Below are 18,723 nucleotides of genomic sequence, written 5' to 3'. Positions count from 1 at the left end.
GGGCGTCCCGTGCACTCTGAAGCGGTACATGCAGGTGTACTCCTGGTGGCCCCAGTTGGACAACACCTGAACCTCAACGATCTGGAAGGCCTCCTCATTCTGCTCCTGAAGACCAAACGGAACCATGAGAGCAGCGTCATCGACGCGTTTCAGTCTGAACGCAGCAGAACGTTCTAACGTTTGAACTCGTTGAAATAATAAACGCGTTCAGATAAAGTGTGTCGTCATCAGCAGTGTGGAGATGAACGATACAAACACATGAAATACTTCAACAGTGATGAGGAGGAACACACACACACACACACACACACACACACACACACACACACACACACACACACCATTACTCTGTGTTCATAAAGACTCTTTCTTCTCTATTTGCACATTAAACATATTTAACAAACGTGGTTTAAAGGACGGTGACTCACGGTGAGCCGGTAGCTCTGCAGAGCCTCTCCGTCCTGCTCAAAGGTGAAGGAGCCCAACAGCTTCCCTCGGACCGCCGCTTCATCCTGCAGACCCTGAACACAACACACAGCCGCTTCATCCTGCAGACCCTGAACACAACACACAGCAGCTTCATCCTGCAGACCCTGAACACAACACACAGCAGCTTCATCCTGCAGACCCTGAACACAACACACAGCAGCTTCATCCTCCAGATCCTGAACACAACACACAGCAGCTTCATCACAGCTCTCTCTCTCTGTGTCTCACGTAGACGGTGAAGTCTCTGGGGGCACTGTTCAGGGTCCCGCTGGGTGCCAGTGTTTTGGGGATGTGCTCCACGGTGAAGGCAGTGGGGAGGATCCTCATGGAGAGCCGGATCACCAGGACGCCTGTGGAGCCTCTGAAGGCCCAGCAGTTTCCTGGCTGGACGTCCGGCTGCAGGTCAGAGACGCAAAACAGGTAACGTTAGAAAACTCAACATACATGACAGACGACCAACAGCTGGTGTGTGTGTGTGTGTGTGTGTGTGTGAGACGGCTACCTGGATCACCACTCGAGGAGACTGAGAGAAATACCAGAGAGGAAGTCCGAACAGGCTGAGCAGCGCCGCCTTCGTCTCGTGGGTCTCTGAGCAGCGAGTGCTCAGGATGCTGCCCCCTGCAGGACCACACACACACACACACACACACACACACACACACACACACACACACACACACACACACACACACACACACACACACACACACACACACACACGTCACGGGCCTGGAGCCACAGGTCACCTGAGCGATCAGCTGACTGCTGTCGGGTACGTTTGGTTTCTGACCTCCAGACTCCAGAGCGAAGTCTGCCAGGCCGGTCCGGTCCTGAGAGAACAGGCGCAGAGCGTTCTTCACCGTCTCCTGGACGTCCTGCAGGAGACGAGCCGTTAGTCAACTCAGCGACGTGGAGGAGACCTCGATAACGCGAGGACTCGTTGGATCTCACCTCCTGGGTCACGCCGGTCCCGCCGGCGTCCACGACGGCCTCTCGGACCGTCTCCTCACGGCGGTGCTGGTCCAGCTGCAGGCTGACGTTCTGCAGGATGCTGAGCTCCAGAGAGAGCAGCGCCTCCTGCAGGTCGGCCCCGCTGACGTGATGCTGAGACAGCCACCAGAGGAGCGACTCCTCCGGGAGGCCGGGGGCCCCGTCTCCCCCCACCGTCAGCTGGTTACCGTAGACCAGAACCCGAACCTCCTCGCGGACCTGAGCCGAGACCTGACAGGAAACCAACCAACGGCAACGGCACACAGAAAGAGACAAACTCATACAAGAATAGAGTTCATTCTCCATGTTTGAGTTTAGAACCTTAAATCACTTCTAATGAGCGCGGCTCATCTCTCACCGTCTGTTGGATTGTCTCCAGTCGTCTGCAGCCGTCCTGACGGACAGACAGACCCTCAACATCACGCCTCACCTCCTCCAAAGCCTCCTCCAACCGAGCAACCTCTGCCAGCAATGCATCATGGGACTGACGGTCCACACCACCACTACAGGAAGTAACAACACACAGACTGTCCACCTGTTCCTCTTCATCACATCAAAGAAAACAGACTAGAGGAGGATGAAGGTTACCCGACAGCAGCTACAAGTGTTGAAGATGAAGGAGAGACTGTCGTAGCAGCTTCCTGTCTCCACTGCACCTCCTGGAAAAAAAAATCTATTAAAACCTGTCCTGAAAGCAAACACCAGAGCTTCTGTTCCAATCAAATAAGACGAGGAGTAGTTTAAAAGAGATAAAGAGATAAAGAGATAAAGAGACGAGGAGTAGTTTAAAAGAGATAAAGAGATAAAGAGATGAGAGATAAAGAGATAAGGAGGCGAGGAGTAGTTTAAAAGAGATAAAGAGATAAAGAGACGAGGAGATAAGAGATAAAGAGATAAAGAGATGAGAGATAAAGAGAAAGAGATAAAGAGATAAAGAGATGAGAGATAAAGAGATAAAGAGATAAGGAGGCGAGGAGTAGTTTAAAAGAGATAAAGAGATAAAGAGATAAGAGATAAAGAGATAAAGAGATAAAGAGACGAGGAGATAAGAGATAAAGAGATAAAGAGATGAGAGATAAAGAGATAAAGAGATAAAGAGATGAGAGATAAAGAGATAAAGAGATGAGGAGATAAGAGATAAAGAGATAAAGAGATAAAGAGATTAAGAGATAAAGAGATAAAGAGATAAGGAGGCGAGGAGTAGTTTAAAAGAGATAAAGAGATAAAGAGATAAGAAGATAAAGAGATAAAGAGACGAGGAGATAAGAGATAAAGAGATAAAGAGATAAGAGATAAAGAGATAAAGAGATAAAGAGATAAAGAGATGAGAGATAAAGAGATAAAGAGATAAAGAGATAAAGAGATAAAGAGATAAAGAGACGAGGAGTAGTTTAAAAGAGATAAAGAGATAAAGAGATAAGAAGATAAAGAGATAAAGAGACGAGGAGATAAGAGATAAAGAGATAAAGAGATAAAGAGATGAGAGATAAAGAGAAAGAGATAAAGAGATAAAGAGATAAAGAGATGAGAGATAAAGAGATAAAGAGATAAGGAGGCGAGGAGTAGTTTAAAAGAGATAAAGAGATAAAGAGATAAAGAGATAAAGAGATAAAGAGATGAGGAGTAGTTTAAAAGAGATAAAGAGATAAAGAGATAAAGAGATAAAGAGTTAAAGAGGACTGAACCTCTGCTCTGGCTGCCAGTGTTTGCAGCTGCAGCTCCAGAAGATCCAGACGAGACGTTTCACTTTGCTGCTGAGATGAATCCTGCTGCAGAGACACATGAAGGAAACTATTATTATACAAGAGTGTTAAGATTATTATGTGATCGACCAATAAAGTACTTTACACAGTACACAGTGTACTTTTTACTGTACTACACCTCAGAGGAAGATATTGTACTACATGTGTTACTAGTACTTTTACTGCAGTAAAGGACGCGACTACTTCCTGCACAGAGTCCAGTACCTTCTCTGTCTGCCGTCCCTCCAGTCCTCTGCTGAGCTGGTCCAGCTTCTGGTCCAGCAGGTCCTTCATCCAGGGCTGCTCCTCCGCTCCGTGTCTCTGATCTGAGACCAGCTGCTGGAGGTCAGCGTACAGCTGCAGCAGCTCCTGGTGTCTCTGGTCCGCCCGCTGCCCTCCGGCCTCCACGTGACCCCGGAGCTCCTCCAGACTCTCCTCCAGACGGACGAGCCGGAGCGGCCCGTCGTCCAGAGGCCCGTCCAGAGGCCCGTCCAGAGGCCCGTCCAGAGGCCCGTCCAGAGGCCCGTCCAGAGGCCCGTCCAGAGGTCCGTCCAGAGGCCCGTCCAGAGGTCCGTCCAGAGGCCCGTCCAGAGGTCCGTCCAGAGGCCCGTCCAGAGGTCCGTCCAGAGGTCCGTCCAGAGGCCCGTCCAGAGGTCCGTCCAGAGGTCCGTCCAGAGGTCCGTCCAGAGGCCCGTCCAGAGGTCCGTCCTGTGAGGAAGCAGCAGGATCAGTCTGTAGAAGACTTTCACAAGAGAAGCTAAACAAGACTACAGCACCACACATGTGAGTGAAAACAATCTGGACTAAAACAAATGATCCTCAAAACCGTTTTCCCACGTTGCATCATAAACAAAAGAGAAAACTATTTAGATCAGAATCTGGTTCTGGAGGGAAGAGGGACTTTCAGACCCAAAGAGCTTCACATGAGAAACGATCCAGAGAAGAAGAACTGAAGAAATGAAATATTTGTTTCTGCAGTGAAGACATCAGGAGACGAGAAACTCACCTTTAGAGACAATATATTAAATATTAAATCATATTCATGACGACGTAAAACTGGAGAAGTGATTTAACTTTAAATTATTTTACCTAATCTGTTAATTTATTCAAAGCTGCTTTTATTGTGAAATATTCCTCAGGAAGAAGAAATAAAGATTCCTCTTTGAGTTTCTATTAACTTGAGACCATTTTAAACTCAAAGCTGCTCTGTGTACAAATACACACATTTAAATACTACAGTACAAGTACCTCCTCTCCTGCAGCTGGAGGCTGCACCTCCCTCCTCTCCTCCACGGCGCCCTCTGCTGGCCGGCTCTGGAAGGACAGACCGGAGACCGGCGTCCCCCATTCTGTGACGTCCACGGCCGGGAGGACGGACCGGAGAGCAGCCGGACCGAACCAGCACAGACCTGAAGGAACCGCTGCAGGTTAGACTGTACCACAGAGCCGGGGCTGCTGGGTAATATTCAGATAACTGAGATTAAAGTCACAAATCTAGTGGATGATCGAGTTGTTAAATTGTGGACCGATGAAGGACTACGAGTGTAACCTTCTTCAAACATAGTAAACACGTACTGAAGAGGAGGAGCAGAGGAAGGAGAACCAGGAGGAGTCGGAGAGGAAACCTGCAGAGAAACAAACACAGAGCGGAACTAATTCACTTTAAATCAAACATGTCATTGAAACAAACACATTTATAACTAAACGTCAGGAAGTCTGAGGGTTCAGGTTTAAGTCCTCAAGGGGGGACGCTGGGTCTGGATCACAATAAATTAAATTAATACAAATGTACCCAATCAGGAGGAAGCTGGAGGTCATGTGACGCCATCGTCTGTTGAGCCTCTTGTACACGTCAGCTGCAACACACACACACACACACACACACACACACACACACACACACACACACACACACACACACACACACACAGGTTCAATGAAGTCAGAAACAGAAAGAAGGAAACAAGAAGCTCAGAGTGAACGGTGCTCAAACATTCAGATTTACATCATAATAGAAACTCATCGACTCTCAGCCTCTGATAGAAAACTAAAGGAGACGGAGACCAAACATGCTGCAGAGAGGAGGAGGAGGAGGAGGAGGAGGAGGAGGAGGAGGAATAAATCCGTGGATGAACAAAGACTCGACGTTAACCTGCAGATGTTCCGACGTTCTGAGAAGCTGAAAACATTTTGGAGGTCAGAAGACAAACTGATGAAGCTGCAGTTTGAGTCAGCTGACAGAGACAGGAAGCTGAGGAACAATGAGAAACACATTAATAAAGAGAAGAAGAAGAAGAGACCGGAGGACCTGAAGATCAGAACTAAGATATTTAAACGTGATGAATAACGGAACCCTGAGCCCAGTTAAATCCACACCATACTAGAGGAGACGTTCTACTGCCTTCTCTGCTGGCCTGGACAAACACAAAGTTAGAGCTATTCTATGATTTAATAAGGTTTCTTAAATACACTACATGCATCATAATTTCACCTCTGTGTCTCCAGGTAGAAGAGAGGCCCAGGCCTGCTGGGTAGCCTTTGCTGATTAAATTATATGGAGACGATGTTGTTGATTGACATAGTGTTCAACCAATCAGATCGTTAGTTGGACGTGTTGGGCGTATTCTCTGACGTGTCAGAGCTGCTAGCTGGCCTACAGCTACGTCAGCATTACGTGCAGCTCTGTTTGCAGCAGCAGCTCTGCAGTGAGGTGCAGCGTGCGCTGTGATTGGTCAGTGGGCGAGCACGTGACTATTGTGAAACGAAACTTAACTTGCCAGCAGAGCTTAGTTGGAGGAATAAGTTCAAATTGAAAGATATGAAGATATTATAACATGTGTAGGGTTTTGCTTGGTGTAGCTTATTTATTTTCTTACCGAGCTTTGTTTTTTCAACACTCAACGGCTGAATAAGGAGGAGAAACGGATTCAGTGGCGGAGTTTCTGACAACGTCTTCCTCAAGAAAGACGTTTGAGGAAAAGCTGGACATCATAAGAAATGGTCAGTGAACACAGCTGCAGCGCTGACTCAGCAGGAAGAGGATTTGTATGAACGTGTTTCTTGCCGACAGCGTCGGAGAAGCGTTGCACATGTTATGGCTGGTTTGGTGCTATGCTACGCTAACCTGAGGACACTGTAGCATTTGAACACTTTTGGAGACTCGAGTGGATCTACAACTCAACGAACACGTTCACAGGGAAACATCTCCACAAGGCGGGGCTCCCGACCCCGCTGTGGACCTGCTGCAGCAGACCGGAGACATACACCTGAGGAGGATCCACTGACATCATGGCTCCATGAATCCAGAAGGACTTCTTACTGAAACCATGTACTGGGATTAAACTCTTTAAGTTTCGGTAAGTCACAAACTGCTTTTAGTAACGTTCCTGCTGTTCGTTTGTCTATGGTGTGGTTTGTATGAGTAGTGTTTGAATGGCTCGTGCTCTTGTGTGGTGGAATGCGTGGATCCGCTGCAGGTTCACTGGATTGATGCGTCATCATGAGGTTATTAGGAGGAAATTCAACGGTAGCAGGACACAGAAGGCCCAACACTGACACTGTATGTCATTACATTCTATTTCATGTAAACATGCTACTGATCATTAATCTTCAACATGTCACACGCCTCGTGTAGTTCTACTTATTTAGTTACTCTATGAGTATTTATCTGAACGTTCTTCTGTCTTTGTGCTGCTGAAACAACGTTTGATCTGATCCGTCTTCCTCGACGTTGGATCTCAGGTTGAACGTCTCCGTGACGTCCGACTGCTTCAGAGAGAAACTTCTATAAAACCTGTTGAACCTGTGAAAACAGCAGCGCTCCACATCAGCCCCAACAAACAGGAAGTCACAGAGGACCACGAAGAAGACCACGAAGAAGAGGAGCGTCGTTTCTCCTGACAGTCGTCACCTGTTGGTGTCAGTAGTGAGTTTAATGGAGACTCTCAAGATACGATCCTCACAGACACAAGACGACAGGAGACAAGGAGACGAGAGGACAGGAGACAAGACGACAGGAGACAAGACAAGGAGACAAGGAGACGAGACGACAAGGAGACGAGAGGTTCCATCTAACACGTCGGATGAACAGATGATGAACAGATGATGAACAGATGATGAACAGATGATGAACAGATGAACAGATGATGAACAGATGATGAACAGATGATGAACAGATGATAAACAGATGAACGGCGTTCTCTCATAACTCACACAGAGGTCCGTTGGGATGGAGCTGCTTCTGGGTCGTGGTGGACTCCTTCAGGTCCATGACTCCACAGAGACCTGATCGAGCTGCAGAGAGGGAACAACAGACCGGACTCAGCAGCAGACTCAACACCTGACCTCGTCCTCTGAGCCCCGGGGGGGGGGGGGGGGGGACACATTTGCATTTTGCCATGGCAACAACCAAAGTGAGGGAAACCTGAAGACAGGTGAGCAGGTGAGACAGGAAGGGAACCAGATCTGTGTCGAACAAACTCGTCTGATTCAAAGCGTCGATGATAAAATAGTCCCTCTGAAGAGAACAGTTCTGTGTCACTGCAGATGGTTCTAGAGGTTCTGCAGGACATCGTAGGAGTCCTCGGGGGGGTCTGTTGGACACTGAGGACATTGTAAAGGTCTTGAAGTCGGTCCTGGTTCAGGAGGAACTGATATCTGGTACTGGACCGGTACTGTAGCATCATTTAAAAGGTTTACACTTCAATCTTAATTTTGAAGATTATTTGTACCAAGTTGCTGCTGATGCATTTATTTAGTCGCACGGCCTAGGACTCACTGGGAGGTTCTAAGGGTCCTGTAAGTAGTTCTAGTGTTACTTTAGGACAGTCTACTGGTCATTGGGGAGGTTCTAGTGTTCCTAAAGGAGGCTCTTTGGGTCCTCCAGACGGTTCAAGTGGTCACTGAGGACGTTCTAGAGGTCCTCTGGATGGTTCTAGTGGAAAGGTTTAGAGGTTTTCAGAAGAAGTGAACAGGAAGTGAGTGATGAGGAGAGGGTGCCGTTAATAAGAAGTCCAGGTGAAGTGTGATCTTCCCCAACAGAACCAGGTTTTGACACAGTGTCAGGTAGAGAACCAGAGTGGAACACCTTGTAGAACCACAGACTCAGTCAGTACCTCCATGTCTGTCATCAGGCTGTGAGAACAGGTGCTGACACACCTGCCGGGTGTGTGTCAGCAGCCTCACACAGCCGGCTGCAGCTCTCCTGACACACAGCAGAGAGGAGAGGAACCACAGCTGCAGAACATCTGGAAGAGAGTCAAACTAATGAAGGTCCAGAGGACTCACTGGGACAGACAGGAAGTGATGTATGTGGGCGGAGCTAGAGAGCAGGAAGTTCTTAGTCCATATTAGGAAAACAAAACCTGGGCAGCTTCCTGTCACATGGTGAGCTGAGCAGCAGCACACCTGAACAAGAACAGCTGATCTGAGTCCAGATGTTTCCTGGAATAATGTAGAGAAGAAGTTCCTGAGAACCAGACAGACCGCAGCGATCCACAAGGAACCCCAGGGGAGCTGCAGCTTCACCGCAGAACCGCTCACCCGTCTCCCTCGCCCGCCCGACCACCCTCCCTCCTCTCTCCTCCCTCCTCTCTCCTCCCTCACCCACACACCCACACACCCACCCACCCTCCTCCCTCCGCCCTCACCCGTCTTGCTCCTGCGGCTCCGGTCTCTGCAGTAGATGGTGGAGGCCTCTGGCTCTGAGGAGGAGGTGTACTTGGAGGAGGAGCGGTTTGTGGAGACGGACTGATGCTCACAGTCTTTACAGGGAACCCTGCTGAGAGTCTGGACCAGGTGTTGAGGACAGCGACCGTCTGGGTCCAGAGAGCTCTGGTCCGCTACGATGGTGGTCTCTGGACCGGAGACAACCGACAGGAAACGCATTGAACATCAACGAACCTTTGAAATCAGGGTTCCAACCGTTTAACATCATGGAGGAGACTAACTGACCTTTGGGATCGACGTCCTGGTCCAAACCTGAAACAGGAAGAGGAAACGGACACGTCATACACCCTCCAAAATAAGAGCCCTCCTCACTGAGGCCTGGCTGTAAGAGGAGGAGGAAGGAGAGAGGAGGAGTACAAGAGGAGGCGTCGTACCCCAGAAGGTGTCCACCAGCGTGGACTCCTGCACCGAAGACTCGTCCAGCAGAGACGACAGCAAGGAGGCGTCGGAGGCAACGCTGTGGAGGCTGCTGCTGAGGAGAGACGCCGCTCTACGAGGAGAAGTGAGGAGGAGAGACTCCGAGCAGGAGGCGGAGAGATGCTGAGAGCGACGGCACTTCAACGACCTGAGGAGGAGGGAGGAGAGATGAGGAGAGACTCCGAGCAGGAGGAGAAGAGAGACGAGGAGGAGTCAGATGAAGGGAGGGAGGAGAGGAGAAGAGAGGAGTAGAGACTGAGCAGGAGGTGGGGAGGTGCTGAGAGCGATGACACCAACGACCTGAGGAAGAGGAGGAGGGATGAGGAGTAGAAGAGAGTCGAGGAGGAGTCAGATGAAGGGAAAGAGACAAACGAGAGGAGGAGGCAGATTAAGAGACGGAGGAGGAGATGGTTGAGGAGAAGGAGGGGGGAGAGAGAGAGAGACAGGAAAGGAGGCAGATGAAGGAGAAGAGACAAGGAGGATGGAAGTGAGGAAGAGGAGGAGAAGCAGGAGAGATGAAGAAAAGCTCTGAACTCACCTGTTGCTCCTCCAGCTGGCTCCTCCCACACTGAAGGAGGCGCTGCTGTGAGGAAGACTCCGGTCCAACAGACCTTCATCCAGCCGAAGGCTTCGTCTGGACATGAGGAGGAGGTCCTGGTGCTCCTTCTGAGAGTCCCACAGCAGGAGGAGGAGCAGAGAAGAGGAGGAACCACAGGAATAAAGACTCTTCTTCCTTTAATATGAAGACTTATTTGATCCGTTTAATGATGAAGATTGATCTTCTATTATTTAAATCTCCAGGTGATCGACTGAACACCAACATTTACATGTTTCACGTCACAGAAGCTCAACAGGAAGTGAGCAGGACGTTAAAACCCTTTCAAAATAAGACTGGTTCAGAATAAAAGCTGAATGACTTGTTTGATATATTGATGATTCAGCAGAGGTGAGATTACAACACACTGCTGGACCCCCAAATCTGAACAATTGTTCTTTTATCAGAGTCTTCATATTACAGACACAACATTCATCTGAAGTATTCAGACCATTTACTGCAGTAAAAGTACTAATACACACTGAAAATACTACACAAGTAAAAGTCTTACAAGTAAATATAAATCAGATTTGTTCACTTTTATTAAGTTTGTGAGAACATGTTTATGAATCTCTCGATGTAAAGAACAATATAGTTTAAGTAATTAAAGTATTGATCAATAACATGAGATAGATATATATATTTATTAATATATATATATATATATATATATATATATATATTAATGTGTTGAATGTTAACTCATTCTGCTGCTGTCAGAAAAATAAAGTGCAGTAAAAGTACTTTATTTTCCTTATAAGAAGTAGAATAGAAGTTACAGCAAATAGAAATACTTCAGTACAAGTATCTCGATATAGTACTTTAGTAAACTTGTGTATTGTACCAATATCTTCTGTTTTAACCCTCCTCGTGAGGATGTTTGATTATTTATAATTGATTAGCTATGACCGGATGTGTTTAATAAACAAATAAAATACATAAATCTCACCCACGTGCACGTTCAGTCATTTAACTAGTTTAAATGGTCGCGTCGACCTTCAGCCAATCAGCACGGAGCTCGCAAAGATGACGTCTCAGTGGACCAATCACACTCCGCGATGGGCGGGGCCCCGCGAAAAACGAACGGTGGACCTGCTAACGTTAGCTTTAGCTCTCGAGATATAAATAACTTACCTTCAGCAGAGCTTACAAACAAGATGGCGACTCTTTCACAGCTAGATGCTACTGGCTATGCAGGAAACGCTACTATTTAAGATACGGACGACAGCTTCCGGTCCGTTTTTACCTTTAGAAAACGCCGGTTAGCAGCGACGTAGCGACACAAACGTAGACACGTTACTCTCAGCGGTTGTTCTGGAAGAGAAACATCTTCTAAAAGTCAACTGACATAGTAACAAAGAGCCTAACGGAGTGTTTTAGGCAGCAGGTGTCTCCGTGATTTAATTACAGCTTTATAGACGGCGGGATTCAGCGCTCCCGTGTGGCGGGAGGAGTAAACGACATCTGTCAAAGATGATAGCTACAGAGTGAGATAGTTCACCTCCTTCTATCGTTCATTCTGGTTGTTGTCTTTTAGTTTGAGACCGTTTTTTTAAAACAATGTATTGATCGTGAAACAGAAAGACAAATATGAAAATAAATAATTGACGAAACATTGCTGTGGGAGTCTGAAGTCGAATTGGGAATAAACAGGGAGGAGATTATCGCTATTATTATTCATATTGTATGAATATTTATTTATTTTATGTTTTAATATGTTGAATTGGTTCTAGATGATGTACTTTAACCATTAATAACTGATATTGAAGAGGCCTTTCATTAAGAGACCGAACATAATTAATATTTACTCATCACAGATCTTAGATGTGACAGAAAGAGCTGGTGACGGTCACGTGGTCACATGACCTCATGATGAACAACGAGCCGTCTGTAATATCTTTAGTGTTCATGCTGTGACCAATCAGAGCCTCTGGAAGCATGTGTACTAAAGGACTTTAATTATAGATTCACATTTCACACACAAAACACAAACTAATGAAATATGTTTCATATAGTTCAACGTCACAGTTTCATTCATGAAGACATGATATATTTATACATATATATATATATTATATATATATATTATATATATATATAGAATATAGAATATAATATATATAATAATATAATATGAACCCATTACAGAGGATCAGAGTCTCGTGTTTCTGATCATGTGACTTTATGATGAAGTAAATATAATCAGTTAATCTGGTCTGATATGGATCTGGACCACGTGAGTCCTGGTGGACCAATGAGCTGCAGCCAGCGGGAGTCACGTGGTCTGCAGGTTTTTCTTCTATATTGATTTAGGTGCAGACCTTTAGATCTCACATCTGGTTCTCGTCCCTGGATCCGGTTCCGACCATGTCCGGGTCTTCTGAGGAGCGGGTCGGATGCATCACGCGGGTCCAGAGCTTCAGCGCGTGTCACCGGCTGCACAGGTACGAAGAGGTAGCGCGAGACCGTTAGGACCGGTGTTACGTGCCTACTGGTTTTTGAACCTACTGAACCTTCCCTTCCGTGCGTGTGTTGTGTTCGCTTAAAAACGATTATACAGTGACGTTATAGTGAAATACAGTGGCTCCCATTCCGACGGGGTTAGTTAAGCGATACATGTCGGTATCCACAGTATATTATAACAATGAAACCCCGTCGGAATGGGAGCCACTGTATTTCACTATAACGTTACAAGACACATACAATATGTAGAATGACTCTGTCAATCACTACGTCCATTTCTTCATTGTTTTGTGGATAGAACATTACTGATATTTCATTCCTCCTGTGGCTTATTGTTCGTTAATGAGTATTTTCACAATACAATCGTCACTGTATAATCGTCACAAAAGTACATTTGTTTTTGTCAAAATGCGTGGGTGGTGTCTGGGCAGTGTTCGAAGATACGCCCCCAGGTAACCAGTTGCTTCAGTTCACCTTAAACCAAAACGTTTCCTGCGTATTGCCAGGGTGTGACTTAATGAATAAATAAATGAATACCTTTGACGTAAACAAGTGGAGGAGGAGTTTTATTACTTTGCTGGACAGGGTTCGAAACCAGGTTGTTGCGATCTTTCCATAAATATATTTTCTTCAATGTATTTCTTCATACGTGGCTGTGATGTAGTGCTCACTTATACAATCGTAATCCCCGCAATAGATATGAGATGTGGTTTATAGATCTCCAGCAATATGTTTGTGAATGTGTGACGAATCAGGCGACAGAGGCAGAAAACAGCTGCTGCTTTTAAGCGAACACAACACACGCACGGAAGGAAACCAGTAGGTTCAAAAACCAGTAGGCACGTAACACCGGTAGAGGAGCGCGAGACCGTTAGGACCGGTAGAGGAGAGAGAGACCGTTAGGACCGGTAGAGGAGAGAGAGACCGTTAGGACCGGTAGAGGAGAGAGAGTCCGTTAGGACCGGTAGAGGAGAGAGAGTCCGTTAGGACCGGTAGAGGAGAGAGAGTCCGTTAGGACCGGTAGAGGAGAGAGAGACCGTTAGGACCGGTAGAGGAGAGAGAGACCGTTAGGACCGGTAGAGGAGAGAGAGTCCGTTAGGACCGGTAGAGGAGAGAGAGTCCGTTAGGACCGGTAGAGGAGAGAGAGACCGTTAGGACCGGTAGAGGTAGAGAGAGACCGTTAGGACCGGTAGAGGAGAGAGAGTCCGTTAGGACCGGTAGAGGAGAGAGAGTCCGTTAGGACCGGTAGAGGAGAGAGAGTCCGTTAGGACCGGTAGAGGAGAGAGAGTCCGTTAGGACCGGTAGAGGAGAGAGAGTCCGTTAGGACCGGTAGAGGAGAGAGAGACCGTTAGGACCGGTAGAGGAGAGAGAGTCCGTTAGGACCGGTAGAGGAGAGAGAGTCCGTTAGGACCGGTAGAGGAGAGAGAGACCGTTAGGACCGGTAGAGGTAGAGAGAGACCGTTAGGACCGGTAGAGGAGAGAGAGACCGTTAGGACCGGTAGAGGAGAGAGAGTCCGTTAGGACCGTAGAGGAGAGAGAGACCGTTAGGACCGGTAGAGGAGAGAGAGACCGTTAGGACCGGTAGAGGAGAGAGAGACCGTTAGGACCGGTAGAGGAGAGAGAGACCGTTAGGACCGGTAGAGGAGAGAGAGTCCGTTAGGACCGGTAGAGGAGAGAGAGACCGTTAGGACCGGTAGAGGTAGAGAGAGACCGTTAGGACCGGTAGAGGAGAGAGAGACCGTTAGGACCGGTAGAGGAGAGAGAGTCCGTTAGGACCGTAGAGGAGAGAGAGACCGTTAGGACCGGTAGAGGAGAGAGAGACCGTTAGGACCGGTAGAGGAGAGAGAGACCGTTAGGACCGGTAGAGGAGAGAGAGACCGTTAGGACCGGTAGAGGAGAGAGAGTCCGTTAGGACCGGTAGAGGAGAGAGAGACCGTTAGGACCGGTAGAGGAGCGAGACCGTTAGGACCGGTAGAGGAGAGAGAGACCGTTAGGACCGGTAGAGGAGAGAGAGTCCGTTAGGACCGGTAGAGGAGAGAGAGACCGTTAGGACCGGTAGAGGAGAGAGAGACCGTTAGGACCGGTAGAGGAGAGAGAGACCGTTAGGACCGTAGAGGAGAGAGAGAGTCCGTTAGGACCGGTAGAGGAGAGAGAGTCCGTTAGGACCGTAGAGGAGAGAGAGAGTCCGTTAGGACCGGTAGAGGAGAGAGAGTCCGTTAGGACCGGTAGAGGAGAGAGAGTCCGTTAGGACCGTAGAGGAGAGAGAGAGACCGTTAGGACCGTAGAGGAGAGAGAGAGACCGTTAGGACCGGTAGAGGAGAGAGAGACCGTTAGGACCGGTAGAGGAGAGAGAGAGTCCGGTAGGACCGGTAGAATTCTTTACTATATTCATTGACTGTAATCCTCTACAGACAGATCTTAAATGGTAAACATAAGACGTTAGTTAAGTTAATAATAGTTTATAATTGTTGATTGATGGTCCCTTTAGAAAACCTCTCGTTCTACTGCTGCAGGTCTCATGGTCTGAACCTCTCAGACCTGGTCCTGGTTCTCCCGTGTCCCCCTCCCTCTAGCAGGTCCAACAAAACGTTTAATAAAAAACAAGAGTTTGAACCTCCAGTGAGTTTCATCTCTCCTCTTTAACAACTTCTGAACTCTGAAGCTTGAGTGTCCCAGCTGCACCCGAAGGCAGCACGACACACACGCACGCACACACACACACACACACACACACACAGTGATGCTTCTTCTTCTCTGCAGCGTTCTCCTGAGTGATGAGGAGAATAAACGAGTCTACGGGAAATGCAACAACCCCAACGGACACGGACACAACTACAAAGGTGTGACTCACTCGGTCATGTGACCCGGGACAGGAAGTGCCTCATTCACTCATTCATTCACTCATTCACTCATGTTCTCTTTCTGTCCACAGTGGAGGTCACAGTGCGTGGAAAGGTGAGTGTGTGTGTGTGTGTGTGTGTGTGTGTGTGTGTATAAACTAAATGGTAGGTATATCTGCTGCTGATGAAGTCACAGGATGATGAAGAGGAGCTGGGTGGAGGAATGATGAAGCAGCTTTAATGAGTAGACCTGTATGAGATCTGACAAGTGACATAGAAGGAATCAGCTGATCTGGAGACAGCAGACAGCTGATCGATCAGCTGTTAGCTGTCTCCAGATCAGCTGATAACAGCTGATGTAGCTTCAGATGCTAACCCCAGCTAGCTGTGGTGGAGTAGAGTTTACATTCTGTTTTCATATTCTATCATTTCTCTTTAACTGTGTTTTTAGATTGTTGTTATTTTATCTCTTTTGTATTTATTCTCTGGTTTTATTTACTTTCTATGATGTAAATATATTTGCTAAATAAAGTTTTAATGAGACATAAATCCGAGGCGTTGTTTGGTGCTCAGATCGACCGTCTCACTGGGATGGTCATGAACCTCACCGACCTGAAGAGATGCATTGAGGTGAGATCATCTTCATCTTCATTAGACGGCACACAGAGCAGCTGAGTGTTTCTATTGGCTGATGTAACGTCTCCGTCCTGCAGGACGTCATCATGACCCCACTGGACCATAAGAACCTGGATCAGGACGTCCCGTACTTCTCCAACGTTGTCAGGTGACTTTCCTCCTCCGTCTCCTCAACAGCTAAGAACGTTTTGTCTCCTTTATTAACAGCTAATAAAGTTTTGTCTCCGTTATTAACTGTTAATAGTTTTGTCTCCCTTAACAGCTAATAAAGTTTTGTCTCCATTAACAGCTAATAAAGTTTTGTCTCCTTTATTAACAGCTAATAAAGTTTTGTCTCCTTTATTAACAGCTAAGAAAGTTTTGTCTCCGTTATTAACAGCTAATAAAGTTTTGTCTCCTTTATTAACAGCTAATAAAGTTTTGTCTCTGTTAACAGTAGCTAATAAAGTTTTGTCTCCTTTATTAACAGCTAATAAAGTTTTGTCTGTTAACCGTAGCTAATAAAGTTTTGTCTCTGTTAACAGTAGCTAATAAAGTTTTGTCTCTGTTAACAGTAGCTAATAAAGTTTTGTCTCTGTTAACAGTAGTTAATAAAGTTTTGTCTCTGTTAACAGTAGTTAAAGTTTTGTCTCTGTTAACAGTAGTTAATAAAGTTTTGTCTCTGTTAACAGTAGTTAATAAAGTTTTGTCTCTGTTAACAGTAGCTAATAAAGTTTTGTCTCTGTTAACAGTAGTTAATAAAGCTTTGTCTCTGTTAACAGTAGTTAATAAAGCTTTGTCTCTGTTAACAGTAGTTAATAAAGTTGTGTCTCTGTTAACAGTAGTTAATAAAGTTTTGTCTCTGTTAACAGTAGTTAATAAAGCTTTGTCTCTGTTAACAGTAGCTAATAAAGTTTTGTCTCTGTTAACAGTAGTTAATAAAGCTTTGTCTCTGTTAACAGTAGTTAATAAAGCTTTGTCTCTGTTAACAGTAGCTAATAAAGTTGTGTCTCTGTTAACAGTAGTTAATAAAGCTTTGTCTCTGTTAACAGTAGTTAATAAAGCTTTGTCTCTGTTAACAGTAGTTAATAAAGCTTTGTCTCTGTTAACAGTAGCTAATAAAGTTTTGTCTCTGTTAACAGTAGTTAATAAAGCTTTGTCTCTGTTAACAGTAGTTAATAAAGCTTTGTCTCTGTTAACAGTAGTTAATAAAGCTTTGTCTCTGTTAACAGTAGTTAATAAAGTTTTGTCTCTGTTAACAGTAGTTAATAAAGCTTTGTCTCTGTTAACAGTAGTTAATAAAGCTTTGTCTCTGTTAACAGTAGTTAATAAAGTTGTCTGTTAACAGTAGTTAATAAAGCTTTGTCTCTGTTAACAGTAGCTAATAAAGTTGTGTCTCTGTTAACAGTAGTTAATAAAGCTGTGTCTCTGTTAACAGTAGTTAATAAAGCTTTGTCTCTGTTAACAGTAGTTAATAAAGCGTTGTCTCTGTTAACAGTAGTTAATAAAGTTGTGTCTCTGTTAACAGTAGTTAATAAAGCTTTGTCTCTGTTAACAGTAGTTAATAAAGCTTTGTCTCTGTTAACAGTAGTTAATAAAGTTGTGTCTCTGTTAACAGTAGCTAATAAAGTTTTGTCTCTGTTAACAGTAGTTAATAAAGCTGTGTCTCTGTTAACAGTAGTTAATAAAGCTGTGTCTCTGTTAACAGTAGTTAATAAAGCTTTGTCTCTGTTAACAGTAGTTAATAAAGCTTTGTCTCTGTTAACAGTAGTTAATAAAGCTTTGTCTCTGTTAACAGTAGTTAATAAAGCTTTGTCTCTGTTAACAGTAGTTAATAAAGCTTTGTCTCTGTTAACAGTAGTTAATAAAGTTTTGTGTCTCAGCACCACAGAGAACCTCTCCGTCTACATCTGGGACCACATGGTGAAGGTTCTACCTCCAAACCTTCTGCACGAGATCAAAATACACGAGACGGACAAGAACATCGTCGTCTACAGAGGAGAGTAGTTATCCATCCATCATCAATCATCCATCCATCCATCATCCATCATCCATCCATCATCCATCCATCCATCCATCATCAATCATCCATCCATCCATCCATCCATCCATCATCCATCATCCATCCATCCATCATCCATCATCCATCATCCATCCATCCATCATCCATCATTGATCGTCTACAGAGTGAATGTTTGATTAAATGAGACATGAAGATACATTTGATTTGTAGTAAATTAATTCAGAGATGAAACATTAAAGTTATCAGAGGTTCAGCTGGAGGAACGAGGAAGATGATGTCATGAGGGTTTGATGAAGATGATGTCATAAGGGTTTGATGATGATGACGTCATAAGGGTTTGATGATGATGTCATAAGGGTTTGATGATGATGACGTCATAAGGGTTTGATGATGATGACGTCATAAGGGTTTGATGATGATGTCATAAGGGTTTGATGATGATGACGTCATAAGGGTTTGATGATGATGTCATAAGGGTTTGATGATGATGTCATGAGGGTTTGATGAAGATGATGTCATGAGGGTTTGATGATGATGTCATGAGGGTTTGATGATGATGTCATGAGGGTTTGATGATGATGATGATGAAGATGTAAACTGTTCAGAGCTCTGGATTATTTATGACAATAAAAACCTTTGTTGTAAATGAAGCGTGTAAATATGTTTTAATAATAATATATTTAGTTTGATTTGCACGACAACTTCTGAGAAATAAACTTTAAAACATTAACAACACAAACGTTTATGAAACCTTTACTCTCTTTCAAAGAAAAAACACAAAAATACAAAGTTCAGATCAGAAGAATGTGTTAAAAACGCACA

The 18,723-nt window shown here is 45.4% G+C and overlaps 2 protein-coding genes across 2 annotated transcripts in view; one reads left to right on the top strand and one right to left on the bottom strand.

Moving 5' to 3' along the window:
• The window catches only part of LOC306713308 (uncharacterized protein), a gene marked incomplete at both ends in the record, with an annotated part of 41,732 nt that extends 29,403 nt beyond the window's left edge, over positions 1-12,329 (bottom strand). The window contains 17 exons of the mRNA XM_079182961.1: positions 5-105; positions 429-629; positions 718-885; positions 992-1,107; positions 1,280-1,364; positions 1,441-1,710; positions 1,811-1,982; positions 2,068-2,138; positions 3,165-3,248; positions 3,447-3,929; positions 4,797-4,846; positions 7,434-7,514; positions 8,870-9,076; positions 9,174-9,200; positions 9,323-9,513; positions 9,904-10,098; positions 12,295-12,329. Coding sequence (XP_079039087.1) covers positions 5-105; positions 429-629; positions 718-885; positions 992-1,107; positions 1,280-1,364; positions 1,441-1,710; positions 1,811-1,982; positions 2,068-2,138; positions 3,165-3,248; positions 3,447-3,929; positions 4,797-4,846; positions 7,434-7,514; positions 8,870-9,076; positions 9,174-9,200; positions 9,323-9,513; positions 9,904-10,098; positions 12,295-12,329 — 2,537 coding nt within the window. The remainder of the gene's footprint in view (positions 1-4; positions 106-428; positions 630-717; positions 886-991; positions 1,108-1,279; positions 1,365-1,440; positions 1,711-1,810; positions 1,983-2,067; positions 2,139-3,164; positions 3,249-3,446; positions 3,930-4,796; positions 4,847-7,433; positions 7,515-8,869; positions 9,077-9,173; positions 9,201-9,322; positions 9,514-9,903; positions 10,099-12,294) is intronic.
• Positions 12,285-18,718, top strand: pts (6-pyruvoyltetrahydropterin synthase). The gene is made up of 6 exons (XM_079182277.1): positions 12,285-12,404; positions 15,184-15,263; positions 15,356-15,378; positions 15,837-15,893; positions 15,977-16,047; positions 17,762-18,718. Exons 1-6 carry the CDS (start codon positions 12,328-12,330, stop codon positions 17,883-17,885), a joined length of 432 nt encoding a protein of 143 aa, XP_079038403.1. The 5' UTR covers positions 12,285-12,327; the 3' UTR covers positions 17,886-18,718.
• The last annotated feature ends 5 nt before the right edge of the window (positions 18,719-18,723 follow it).

Source organism: Pholis gunnellus (genome assembly GCF_910591455.1).
Source record: "Pholis gunnellus genome assembly, chromosome: 21".
Classification (NCBI taxonomy): domain Eukaryota; kingdom Metazoa; phylum Chordata; class Actinopteri; order Perciformes; family Pholidae; genus Pholis; species Pholis gunnellus.
This window is presented reverse-complemented; position numbering and strand designations above follow the sequence as displayed.